Consider the following 13,061-nt stretch of genomic DNA (forward strand, 5'->3'; position numbering starts at 1 on the left):
GGGCGCCCTGGGCTCGGACCCGGTGGCGGGCCGGCGGGGCGGCCGGGGCAGGCGGGGCAGGCGTGGCGGGCAGGGGTCGGGCCCGCGGCCCCTTCCTGCGCGGCCCCGGGCCCGCTCCCCCCGCCAGAGCGGCGTCGGGGCTCCGGAGGCCGTGAGCCCGGTGCTTGACTTGGCCCCAGACGCCTCCCCAGAAGCCTTCGCCATGCGGGTGCTGCTGGAGGAGACCGGGGAGATGTTCCAAGTGACAAACTGCCGCAGCGACATGACGGTGCGGGAGCTCAAGGAGGAGCTGGACCTCACCGCCGGCATCCCCTTGGACCTGCAGCGGCTCCAGTATCTGGACCAAGGTGACCCTGCCCACCCCCTGCCCTCGCCACGTGTACGGCCTCCGCCGGGTCGCCGGGTCCCCTTCTGACCCTGCGGCGCCTGAAGGGACGCTTGCCCGCGTGAGGACTCCTCCACCCCCACTCCCAGGTGTCAGAACAAACCCCATCCCCCACCCCCACCCCGCCCCCGGAAAGCCCCCAGGTAGGAAAGCCAGCCTGGCCACACAAGGACTTCCCAATCTTGACAAATCGGGTTCAGGTTAGACCTCACATCTCAAGGCAGACCCTGTTCACAGCAAGACCCTAATCCACAAACATATCCCGCTGAGTCAGGACTCTCCTCCCAAAGCAAGCTGTCTAGTCAGACCCGCCGACCCTGAGCAGATCCTGGCGATGTCTGCGACCCCAAATCTCCACAAAGGCGCTGCCACCTAAGCAAGACTCCTCCGGCCCCTTAGTGGCCAGTGTCTTCATCAGGACCCAGATCCCAAAGCCCACAGGGTCCACACAAGACCGGAAACCTGAAACAAAGCCTGTCCTCAGTGGGACCCTACAATCTAGGGCAAACCTCCTGTCAGGACCCCAAACTCAACGCAGACTTCCAGATCCCCATGTTGGACTCCTAACCGCTACCCCCAGTCCTCCAGCCAGCTATGTCCACACATGGATGCCAAAGCCTGAAGCAAACTGTGCCCAAGACTGAACCCCAAATCTCCAGCATAACTACAACTACCTCAGAACCTCAAATCCTCTGGCTGACGGGTCTACACGGGACGCTGAAGCTCAGAGCAAACCATGCCCACTTCAGGGCCCCCAAGCCCAGAGCACACCTACCTAGGACTAAACCCCAAATGACTATCCCAGAAGCCCAGATTCTCCGGCAACTATGTCCATTAGAGGACACTATGAAACAGACACTGCTCACCTCAGGACCCCCAAACCCAGAACATAGCTGCCCCAAATCTCCAGACTATGATACCTCAGAACCCTGAGTCCTCCAGCAGCCACATCCATACAAGGATGCCGAAGCTCATAAATTCTGCCCTCTTCAGGACTCCTAAACCAGGAACGAACTTGGCGAAGATTGGACTCCAAATCCCCAGGCTAACCATGCAACCCTCAGAACCCTGAATCTTCTAGCAACCATGTCCACTGAAGGATGCTAATGCCTGAAACAAATTGCCCACCCCAGGGCCCCATAACTTTGTGCCAACCACACCCATGTTTGGACCCAAGATAAATACCCCAGACTACCCCTGCTTGCAACAGAAACCTGAATCCCAAAGCAGATTCTACCCAGAGCACGACCCTAAATCCCAGAGCCGACAAACCCAATTCTGAGCCCCCAGTGTCTAACTAGTCACTTGTGCACCAAACCCCAATCCATCAGCCATCTCTGTCTAAATGAGGATGCCAGAACCCAAAATGAACTCTTCCCACACCTGGAAACCAGTTCCCAAGCTCACCATGACCATCCCAGATCACTAATCCCAACCAAAATAACCTCACAAGGTCTCCAAAGCATGACAGACTCTGCCCACAATAAGACCCCAAAATTCACACCAAACCTACCCATATCTGAACCCTAAATCTTATGCAAACCATGTTTAAGCCAACCATCTCCATGTAAGGAAGCCAGAGTTCAAAGTAAGCCTTGCCTCCATAAGGACCCCAAAACTCGAAGAAAGCTCTACTTGTATTTGTACCCCAAATCCCTCAGCCAGTCTTAATCACACCAGAACCCCAAGCTCTAGATCAAATCTTGCCCATCTCAGGACCTCAAATTTCAGAGCATTACCTGCCACCACAATTCCCAAGGCTGAGCTCTCCGATTCCTTACCCTTGGTGACTACAGTATATAGAGCTATATTAGAATCCCAAATTCCAAAACAAGTCCTGCCCATGCAAGGACTCCACATCCCAGAATAGACCCTTCCCATACCAGGACCCCCAAACAGAAAGCAAATCTTGCTTTCATCAGAGTCCCACATCCAGAGCAAACTCTGCCCTCATCAGGACCCCAAATCTCAAAGCAAACCCTACCCACATTTGAGCCCCAAATACTGGCACTAACCCAGTTTGTATCAGAACCCCAAATCTAAAGCTGCGTCCTTGTCCATGTCAGGAGCTCAGAACTGGCCCAATTGGAATCAGAACCCAGCACCGAAGCTCGCTGGGGCTAAATCAGGACGGCAAGGCCCCCTATCCAGACAGATCCCATGTGGTAGGCACCCAGTGGGGGGTGAAGACCCGAGAGTCTTCCCGTCTATCAGTCTCCATCCCACAGCCTGAGGACCTGGCTGTCACTGTCCTGATCCCTATAATAGTTAGGATATGAGAACAGGATCAAAGCCCCTGGGCTCCATCACCTCCCCACCCGGTTGAAATCAATGCAAAAATACTTCAAGGAGACAGAGGTATAAAAAGCTCTGGGCTGCAGCCCGGAGGGTGTGGAGAGTGATTTGCAGAGACACTGCGGCTGTAATGCAGGGCTGGGAAGCGATGGAGACAGGCAGAGATCTGAGATCAGCCTGTCTCCGCTCTCCGTTACCCCAGACACTGCCCTTCTGGGGCTCAGTTCCCTAAGCCGGAACCCAGAGCCTTGGGGCTCTGGAATTCTGAGTGCCAGGTCCCCCTCTAGACGGGGATGACTCAGGAAATTCAAAATGTACATTGAAGGCCAGAATACCTTCCTTTGCTCTCTCTGGCGTAGGCTAAGCACCTTCTGTTGACATCCTTATTTTGCTATAGGGGTGTTTGGAAGCTGCTCCGGGGCATTTTGGAGGCTTTATCCGGAAAGAAGTGTGTATCTCAAGCCCGGTCTCTATTTAACATGTGAATAACGATGAGGTGAGCTGCTTACCGACAGTAAGTGTTCCAAAACAAGTAATTCGGAAATTACGGATCCTGAGCTACAAACGTCTGGCACCCCTTCTGCTAATTTATTTTCCCCGATGAGCTATGCTGAGCCGTAAATTCGAGAGAGCGCAGAGATAATGGAAGACACCCAGTGACTTGTGCTGATGTCACAATCCTCCCACTCAGCAAGCACTTAGCGACTGGGAGCAGCTTGACCTCTCCTGCGGCCGCAGCCCTTCCTCTGAACGGCAAACAAAAAGGAAAGAGAGAAGGTGCTACTACGTTGAGTAACGAAAATTTGGGTTCCTGCCTACAAAGAGCCTGCTGCCGCCTCTTCACCCACCTAAAGGTTGTCGGGCAAGTTCACGTGAGCTAACGTGTACGTGAAACCTTGAGACACACAAATCTGAAAGGGATGAGCAAAATTCATGGACGAGGGGCGACCTTACATGTCTGTTGTCAGCTCTCATAATTTATTTAGCTGGTGATAATTAGTATTTGTCTAAGCCAAAGGCAGTTGCTGCCACCTATAAAGAGAGAATGTGCTCTGATTTCTCCAAGAGCTGTTCAGCATGTGAGAATGGCACTCTTGCCTTTCTTTGGGAAACCCAGCTTTACCCAGGTTTTTTTTTTTTTTTTCAAAGTTGTTAGGAAGTCAAGTTGTCTTACTGAAGACTAATTACTGATTATCCTCTGTGTTAGAACCACAAATAAGACCCTAATTAGCAAATTTGCTAATTGCTATTCCCTGTTCTCATCCACCATCCGAAGTTTCTCCTAAGCACCGAAGGGGGCCAGCGGAGCCGAGAGCGTCACGTGCGTGTCGCTGGAGGGAAGGCGGGTCCGGTTGGAGGGTCCTGGGGCTGCCGTTTCCCGGCCACGGGGTCCTCAGCTGGCTCACCGGGAAACGGAGATGACAACCCTGGCTCGTCATGATGGTTAAAAGCTGTAGGTGCTTGGGCCAGGCACTTAGCGATCCCTCAGCCGTGAATCCGAACATGAATTCTACCCGGAGTAATGGCGGCGTCACTTGTAGGAAGGGACAGTGTGTTATTCTTAAGCAGGGGCTGCGTGAGGAAGCAGTGCATTTAAAAAGGCAAACTAAAGACAACTTTGCGGAAAACGCTGTAGAGTCCTACATCCGTCACGGCGACGGTCTTTCCTAGAGGGTCTGAGCGCAGGCAGTGCGAGGGGACCCACTCACCCCGTTGTCTCCAATCGTGGACGGTGGTTCTGCACGACGATGCAACAGAACTGGAACGTCCCCAGTCTAAATCATGCCGAATGGCAGCCTCACAATCCTTCCATTACCATAAATGCTCAACGGGGGCAACTCTGTCCCCTAGGGGCCATGTGGCAACGTCTGCAGACCTTCTGGATGGCCACCGCTGGGTGAGGGTACCACCGCCATCTGCGGGGTAGAGGCCAGGGACGCTGTGCCCAGGGCAGCCCCCGCCCCAGAGAAAGACCCAGTCGAAAACGTCAGTAGTGCCAAGTGGGAAAAAACCCTGCCGTAGAGTATCATCGGAAAGACCCAGCACAGTTTTGCCGTTACATCTTCGGCCAACGGCTGACAGCACGTTACCAGACATTAGTGTTTTAGTTTCACGTCTGACGCACGTAGGTCCCTTGTGCTGCGTCTGTGACGTTCGCTTCGAGAGGTCCTATTCATAGACTTTGCCTCATAAAAAGACTTTACTGACTCATGTGTCTTTTTTTTTTTTTTGCCAGAGAACGAGTTATAATTACAGAATTTTAGAAGCTGTTGCCCTTTTTTGTCGTGTTTTGTTTTGTTTTGGCTTCCATTTGAGCTGAGCAAATTAAGTTTCTAAAAAGCACTAACGACCCCAGACAGACTCCCGTGAGCCCATCACAGGAGATTAGTGCTCCAGACTTTCCGATGATCTTTGTGATACCCGAGGTCAGATCATCTCTTAAGATAACCAGTGTAATAGTTTATCTCTAATACCCATTTTTTTAAAGTAAAAAATATTCCCAGTAGGAATTTTGATGGATGATACTACGTTGCAGTTCCATGATGTTGTTCCTGGTGGAATTATTTCATTATGTGTCTGGCGCCATGATGGATGGACGGAACTGGTTTTGGCGGCTGTGGAAGGGGATCCCAGTAAGGTGCCCTCATGTGTCTCTAAATGGCTATCAGATTTCACAGAGCAACTGTAAACTCTGTGTGTGTGTGTGTGTGTGTTTGTGTGTGTGTGCATGTGTGTATGGGGTGGGGTGAGATTCAGTCTTGAATGCAACTGTTCGAGGAAAAGTTCCAGAGAAGGAGAAAAAGTGATAGGCCACATGTCATAATGATCGGACACTGTATCAAGAGTTCCCACTCACTCTTGGGTTTGCCGTTTCACGGTGTTCCCTTACAACCCACTCCCTCCGACCCCCGACCCCCACCGAAGAGAGAGGAAGGAGGGCAATGGGCAATGGATTTTCTAGTCACACGTATATTTTGTAAAGTTGAAAACCTGATTTCACAGTGGGCGAAGGGCTCCGGGTAACTAGGCAATGCACAGTCCAGAGCACGTAACGGGGCAAAAATCCGAGGGGGCGTCTGCCCCTCCCCTAAGGAGGAAAGATCAGGCACTTCTCGACACACGGCAGGTGCCAGCTCTTTGCCAGGCCTTGTGCTTGGCTCTCAGCTGAGCTCTGGGGTGGGCAGCGGGGAGAAGGAAAGAGGAAACCAGACTGTCTCCCCAACAGAGAAGCGAGGAGCCGGCGGCGGGAGACCACTGAGGGAAGCAAGTGTGTGCTTTCTAGAAAGTACATTTGGATGAAAGGGTATGAGCGTGTGAGGACGGGGTTTACTTTCAGGCAGGAAAGGGGTCAGGAAACGCTGGCTGCAGGAGGGTTGTGGGGATCCGGGATCCGGTCTGGGAGAGGTGGGTGGTCTCTGGGGAGGCAGGGCCAAGACTGACGGTGGCAACCCCCTGCCTGTGTGCGGGGGCCTTAGAAAGAGGCGTCCCAGACGTGGTGCGTCCCCTTCCAGGTCTTTCCCTGGGGTGGTCCTGCTCCCGGCCTTTTCCTGCCCCCTCCACGCCACTCTCGAGGACTCGAGTCCTGCCTCGGTTTTCTGGCTCTCACTCTGAACCTGGGGACCTCCTGTCTCCCACACTCTGGGGCTCTGCCTCCCCCTGCTGCCGCCCCCAGCCCTGCTGCCCTGCATCTGGGACCGAGTTCCTCTCTGCTGGAGCCCGCAGCCCTCCTCTCGTGCTCGGGGCCTCGCTTCACCACGAGATGATTATGTTACGGGGCTATTTTTCATCCGTGAGTGCAGTTCAGAGTGTTCCAAAAGTTAGCGGAGACAATGGGCCCGAAAATAGATCGGAAGGCCAGAATTCATCCAGTCTCCAGAGAAGTGCATTTCCCTCTGGGGAGGCCACTTCGTGTCGTCTGGCGTCTTCCTTAACGGTCACAACCACCTTCCTCTGGACACCCAGAAAAGCTATTTTCTCTCTTCAAAACACCGACAGGAAGAACTTCCTGCCTCCCGAGCCTGCCCGATGGTAAATGCGTATTTCCTGGACATGTATAGAATTCGGTCAACAATGTCCCCCGCTGGGTGTGTTCCAGCTTCTCGGGCAGGGCTCGCCCCTCTCTGTCCCCATCCCGCGCCTTCCCTGGGCCTTCGAGCCATCCTTCCCTCAGGAGGGTCCAGGCCCCCACCCGTCAGGTGCAGCTTGCACTTTTGAAAGAACTCGGACTCACTCTGCGGACCCCCTTTATTCTGCCCAGCTCTCCTGCCTCGGTGTCGACGAAGATTCTCTTTACCAAACTGCAAATTCGCAGCGTTTGGAGCACAAGCAGTGGAAGGCCTGGATCGCTCACAGAGCGTTCGTGGCCTTGTACGTTACGTCTCACAGAGGCCACTCGGATGCCGTGCAGTACCTTCTAGAACATGGTAATTTTGAGAGATGGCTGAGTATGTTCACAAGTTGGGGCCTACCGCGGGTAGGGAGGGCAGAGTGCTTGTCTTCCAGGGCCTTCCGCAATGGCGTCCTGGACCCAAGTTGTGTCAACCACCAATCATGGTCCCATGGGCCCCTGGGGAGCCTCTTTCTGTAGGGGTCTTAGGACATGCTGAGTAAAGGCGGTTGTCCTCTCTCCTGGCTGGGTCTCAAGAAGATTCTGTCATCAGAGATCAAACTTCCAGACACTAATTCACAGGAACAGCCCAAAGAGCCTCCTGGCCTCTTCGACCACCGCTGGAGATGTTCCTGGACTCCCTGTGTTATTCCTGCCCCATCTAATGTTGGGTTTCTGCCGCAGTCCAAGGGGTCTAGCCCCAAGCCAGCATCACTCTCTTGGAGGGGGAGGGGGGAGCATTGGCAGGCTCTGAATGATTTCCTTCACGAGACCCTTGCCACAAACCCCCTTCTCATCTCGTCTCCATCATCCCCCGCCCCCGCTCCAAGGACAGGCTGTCACTTCTCTCTCTCTCTCTGTTGATAGAAGCAGCAGCCTTGGCCTGCATTGTCTCTGAATGTGAGGGCTCGCGTGAGACTCGGCCGGAGCACGCTTTATCTTTATCTCCCCTGGTCGTAGGATATTTTTGGGAAAAGAGGTTCACCGATTGAGGTGTCGACCATTCTAGAACAATAGACAATGGCCGCAGATGGCCCAGGCCGCCGGCTTCTCCGGGAACAGGAAGAACATGTGACGTACTGTTTGGTCAGGGGTTTGAGGCCCAGAAGGGGCCTCATCCGAGGGTCTCCCCTATCAACTTGCTTTCCAATCTGAACCTTTCCTGCCTGCGGCCTTGACCCTGGCTCTCTGCACCTCGTCTTCGCTCCTGCCCCCACCTCCAGCAAGCAGGGTGCCAACATCCTCGAGGCCAGGGCAGGATGACTGGGTAGAGGCTTTCCTGACCATTTTGCTGTTTTCTCCACTGCTTTCTCCATGCCGCCTGTTGTGGGATGAAATATGGGCTGTTCACAGACCAGCAGTCCTTTAAGCTCATAAAAAGTCATTTTCACTCTGATGGAACTGTGATGTATTTGAAAGCCCCAGTTAAAACATTACAGCCAGCTTTGCAAAGTTTTCTGTCCTTTGCACACAGCCGCCGCAAAGCCGTGCCGAGGCTGAGGCTGGGCGTTAGGAGAACCTGTTTAAAACGTTACCTCACCGTCCAGCCATAGCTCATAAAAACTGGCTACAGAAATGTCAGCTGCTTGTAATTGAATTGCCTTGTTTTCTGTGTCATGATATTTGTTACCCAGAATTTGATTCAATTCAACAAGTCCGTATTGGACACCTGTCATTAGCCCATCCATCTGCAGGAGGCAGTGAGGAATTCAATCGAAGTGAAATCTGTCCATGAGTCAGGCTGCCCGTCGTCTGTCATTTCCCGAGCGCCTGTCTTCTCCAGGCATCGCGCTACGTGCCGGGGATGAAAAGAGCAGTGATCAAAACAAGTGTGTTTTCTGCCTTCATGGAGTTTATGAAGGGAAGTCAGCAAATTATTACAAATAATTAATTCCATGGTCAGTCGTGCACGGCATGTTCTGAAGCTGTGGAATGTCTGCTGAGCATATACAGGGGAGCGGGACTCATGGGAGGGGTGAGGAAGGCTTTCCTGAGGAAGTGCGCGGGGGGTAAAGAAGGATGGAGTTAGCCAGGGCTGGTGGGGGTGGGGGTGGGGGGCGGGGGCAGAAACGGGGAACAGGCCGTTAGCAGAGGGAACAGCATGTGCAAAGGCCTGGGGCGGGATGCGGGAACAGGGTGTCTTTAGTGCGCAAAGACAGAGGACTGGTATAATTGGAGCATGCAGATAGAGAGAGAGAGAGAGAGAGAGGTGGAAGGGTGTGGTGTGGGGAGGGTGGCAGGGTGAGACAGAGCAGGAACGACCTAGAGAATGACCCCAAGGGTAGTGGATGCCGGAAATGGGGTTTGAGCAGGAGCGTGCCGTGGGCAGACGGGAGGCAAGGCAGTGCTGGTCCCTGGGGCAGGGCAGCAGTGCCTCCTCCCCGATGCTCCCTGCTGGGGTCAGGCGGGGGCCGTTGTTAACTCTCCTAAGCCTTCTTGTTATGGCCTCACCCCTCCTGAGCTTCTCCTCCTGAATGTAGTTCTGGAGGTGAGGCTCCTGGCCGGGAGGGTGAGCCTCGCTCAGCCGGCTCTCTTATTTTACAGGGGCCAGCTGTCTCAGCCAAAGCCCCATGGGCAGGACAGCCCTGCATGTGGCCGCAGCCATGGGCCGTCTGGACTGTATCAACCACCTGCTGAACCATGGAGCCTCCATCAATGAAAGAGATGCCAGGGGGGAGACCCCCATGTCCCTCGCCCGGCGCCTGAACCGCAGGCACAGTGAGCAGCGTATGTTCCTCTTCTACTGGATGGCGAAGTCAGGGACAAAAGACCCAAAGAACTTGACCGAGAACAAGGTTCTTCTCAGGGCAAAGTCCAAGTCAGGCTCCAAGAAGAGCCAAGTTTGACTCCCTCTGGGAATGTCTGCACCTCGAGGGTGACCTGGGTAACTTTTCAGAGTTCAAATCCACAGTGGCCCTTGGGGAGCAGGAAGCCAAGAAAACGTGGCAATTAATCTGAATCAGATACTAAATTATCTGTCCTGTTTGCAAATGAATTGGGGAGGGTGCTGTGGAGGTAGGTGAGTTTGTGTTCATTCTGTAATCCATTATGGACGGAGTGGGCTCAGATGCCAGCCGTTAATTTTAAGCTATTTGAACATTGTATCCAGTAACGCGGCTTGGGGTGATGGGAGCCAATTACCTTCTCGTGTCTGGAGACCATCTAATGCATCAGCATAATAGAAGTAATAGCAGCGATGAGAACGGTTCTGCTGCTATTGCCACGCACAAGTGCTGGCAAATGTCGGGGGGTCTTGCGTGGGGTGGGCTCTGAATTTCAGTCTGTAATGCTCAGGAACTGTGTGCTACGTGCTGCCGCAGCGAGTGATGTTCCAGAAGTTTTCCCGAGCCATCTCTGAGGGGTCTGCTGCTTGAAATGTGGCTTGGGGGATAGGGGACTAGAGAAGCAGAGAGAGCTTGGGTCTCCGGTCACGTCCTCTACTGGGGTGCCTTATTAGTCTTGGTTAAAGGTGATAAGTTGCTGTTGGATTTGGGGGAGACCATGTCAAGGACGATGATGAGCTCGAAGAGGAGAGAATCAGAGCTGGCACCATCTTTTCTTGGGTCCCATCCCCAGTGGCCCAAACACACCTCCCTCCCCGCCCCCCCGCCGATCCTTCCTCCCTCCAGTGTTCTCCTTCCTTGCTAGGACCCCACGTGGCAACACCATCGTCCTTCCTATGCTTAGTTCCAGGCTCTGTACCCCTCAAGGGGCCCTGTCTGCCATGCATCAGGGCTGGGAATGGGAGCCAGAGGGAAGGGTGGAAACCAGCAGCGTCCTGCTGTCTGGAGAGGGTGCCATGAATCAGCTCCAGCAAAAACGTGAGCCAAAGGCTGCTAGATTTTTCCAGATCTTTTTGATAGCATTTAGTCAGATTTTTAAGTGTTGACTTGAATTTTTTTAAACATGGTGGCATGGTAAAGAAGGAGTAGCAGATCCGAGACACACGTGTGGATGCGTCATACTGCCAGACTCCACCCCTGTTCACGGAGGAAAGTGGCAGAAGGAACTCAAGCCTCCTGGGACATTTGCGACTCGGAAGGAATGGTCTTGCTGGGTGACATGTATTGTCCATACTCCCCCCACCCCCCATTGACGTATGTTTCTCTAAAGCCCCATATTCTAACACGACTTCTGCGATCTGTCTGTGCGACAACGGTCTCTCGACCGTGGAAGTTTTGTTTTCAAAGTGATGGAAAACAGCACCGTATCCCGGCTGCCCTTCTTTCCAACACATATCCCGATAACTGGATTCGGCTTTTAAATTAATTGGCTGCATTTCCTGCTGTCATAACAAGGAAGATCCGTGTCGATGATGTGGCTTTACACTCGGTCGACGTGGCGGCACCCGGCTCAGCAATCTGTTTGACAAATAATAGTCAGAAAAAAATAGAGCTCAGCATCAACTGTGTCAAAACTGAGATCTTGTTTTTGGCAGACGTTCTCCAAAGTCGGTAGACAGATATTAAATAACCCCAACCATTGGGTCAATTCATTCAGCTAATGAGGTATGTTGGCGGGGTGACTCGGGGACCCTTTTAACTTAACAAGTGGCATTACTCAAAGTCCTTTGCTTGCCAGCAGCTTTGCTCTGCTGTCGCTGCCGTTACAAGAGCCAGCTGCCTGATACTTGTCCCCAAAACTTCAGAGGCAAGCACCGTATCTTCGCATGGCCCCAGTTCAATGCAACACTCGGCCAGAAAAGGGGCAAGTTCCAAGCTCTGCAGCTGACACGCCGTTCAGTCCGAGGCAGGGCTGTGCACACGCTCCTACAGGTCCTGGAGGCGCTTCCTTAGAGGCCGTCGGACCATATTCTTGGCCATGTTCAAACAAGCTTGCATCACAGAGTGAATAAAATATGTCCACAGCCAAAGAGGAGTTGGTTTGCAAATGGTTACATGTCATAGATATTTCATTAAGGTTTTTTTTTTTTTTTTTTTTTGGGTGCAGCCAACAGAAAAAATTTTTTGGTGGGGTCAATTCAAGTATTTTTGTGGGACCCTGAAATCCTTCTAGGCCCAAGGCACTGGGGATGGTCTTCGGTGGGAATCGCTGTGGTCCATGATCACCCAGGTGGGTCTCCCTGCAAGTGCAGGATGGGATGGGCTTGCGTCTCGTAGTGGAGGCAAGGATGGGTGGATGGGCTGCCTCTTGGATGGGGGTGAGTCTTCTGGGTATAATACCCAGCCCCGTTCTCCCTGGGTCGGCCTGGAAAACAGCGTTGGGAGGTGGGGGACTGCCCATTACCAGCAGGTATTGACAGCTCTGCCCCCAACGTGCTCCCCTTCCCCTTGGCTGCCAGGATGCTCAGCGGGGGCTTCTGCCCTCCCCTCGCCCCCGCCCTTCCTTCGAACCAGGTACAACGTGTTGCTCTTTCTTATACGCATGTTTGATTGGAAGTGGCCTCACATCTTTTCTAGAAGGCCACGCGGTGCAAATCAGGAAGAGGCCATGCACACCGTGGGGTCCAGAGGGCGACACGGACATCGTGGCCAGGCCTCGCTCAGCTGAGCCAGCCTCCTGGCCACCCGGCCCGGAGTCCCCTGCTGCTTCATTGTCTCTGAGGCAGCTGGACAGAGATGCTGGAATCTTCCTCTGTATCCAGTCTGGGGTGTCTCCTCCAGAACCTGGATGTAGGCCCCTTGACGGCCCCTCTGGACTTCACGCTACCTCCTGGCTCTCTCTCTCTCCACGGATCCCCCCTGCATTGCAGACCCCGGTGCTTTCCTCCCTCAGGACTATTCACCAACCGGAGCTTCCCGGAGAGCCGGAAGGGATGGCATTCCCCCTGGTGGCAACTTGGGGGACTTTCTCTGTGGCCCTGAGACTGCTTTAAGTGACACTGTGACACAGGCTGGGGACATTATTGCCTGGGCAGATTGCTCTGAGCCCTGATTCCAACAAGGGGAAAGTCTGTTTGGGGCTGGGACGCCTTCACCCCTTCCCCACCCTCGCCAGTCTCCCCCTACCACGGAGCAGGCCTCTGCAGGCAAGAGGGCTGTGCTGGGACTGGAAAACATTGTCTTGTTCTCAGTGCATTTGTGGGCCAGGATTCGACTCCTTTCTCTGTCCCTAACTAGTGTGTGACCTTGGGGGCAAACTGTCACCTTCCAACGGCCTCAGTTTCTCCGTCCGTCAGGGTCCTCATTGTCTCCATTCTAACCTGTCTGTGTTTTGGAGACGAGATGCCCCGTGAGGCAGAGCCCTGGGGGCCCAAACCCTCGATGCTGGAGCCCAAACCCTCGATGCTGGAGCCCTGCTGGGCTGTCCGGC

At 53.7% G+C, this 13,061-nt stretch overlaps 1 protein-coding gene across 1 annotated transcript; it reads left to right on the forward strand.

Moving 5' to 3' along the window:
* The first annotated feature begins 202 nt into the window (after positions 1-202).
* ANKRD60 (ankyrin repeat domain 60) lies at positions 203-9,634 on the forward strand. The gene is made up of 5 exons (XM_044262282.1): positions 203-347; positions 5,188-5,318; positions 6,644-6,709; positions 6,939-7,104; positions 9,333-9,634. Exons 1-5 carry the CDS (start codon positions 203-205, stop codon positions 9,632-9,634), a joined length of 810 nt encoding a protein of 269 aa, XP_044118217.1.
* The last annotated feature ends 3,427 nt before the right edge of the window (positions 9,635-13,061 follow it).

Source organism: Neovison vison, chromosome 8 (assembly GCF_020171115.1).
Source record: "Neovison vison isolate M4711 chromosome 8, ASM_NN_V1, whole genome shotgun sequence".
In the NCBI taxonomy this organism is placed as follows: Eukaryota; Metazoa; Chordata; class Mammalia; order Carnivora; family Mustelidae; genus Neogale; species Neogale vison.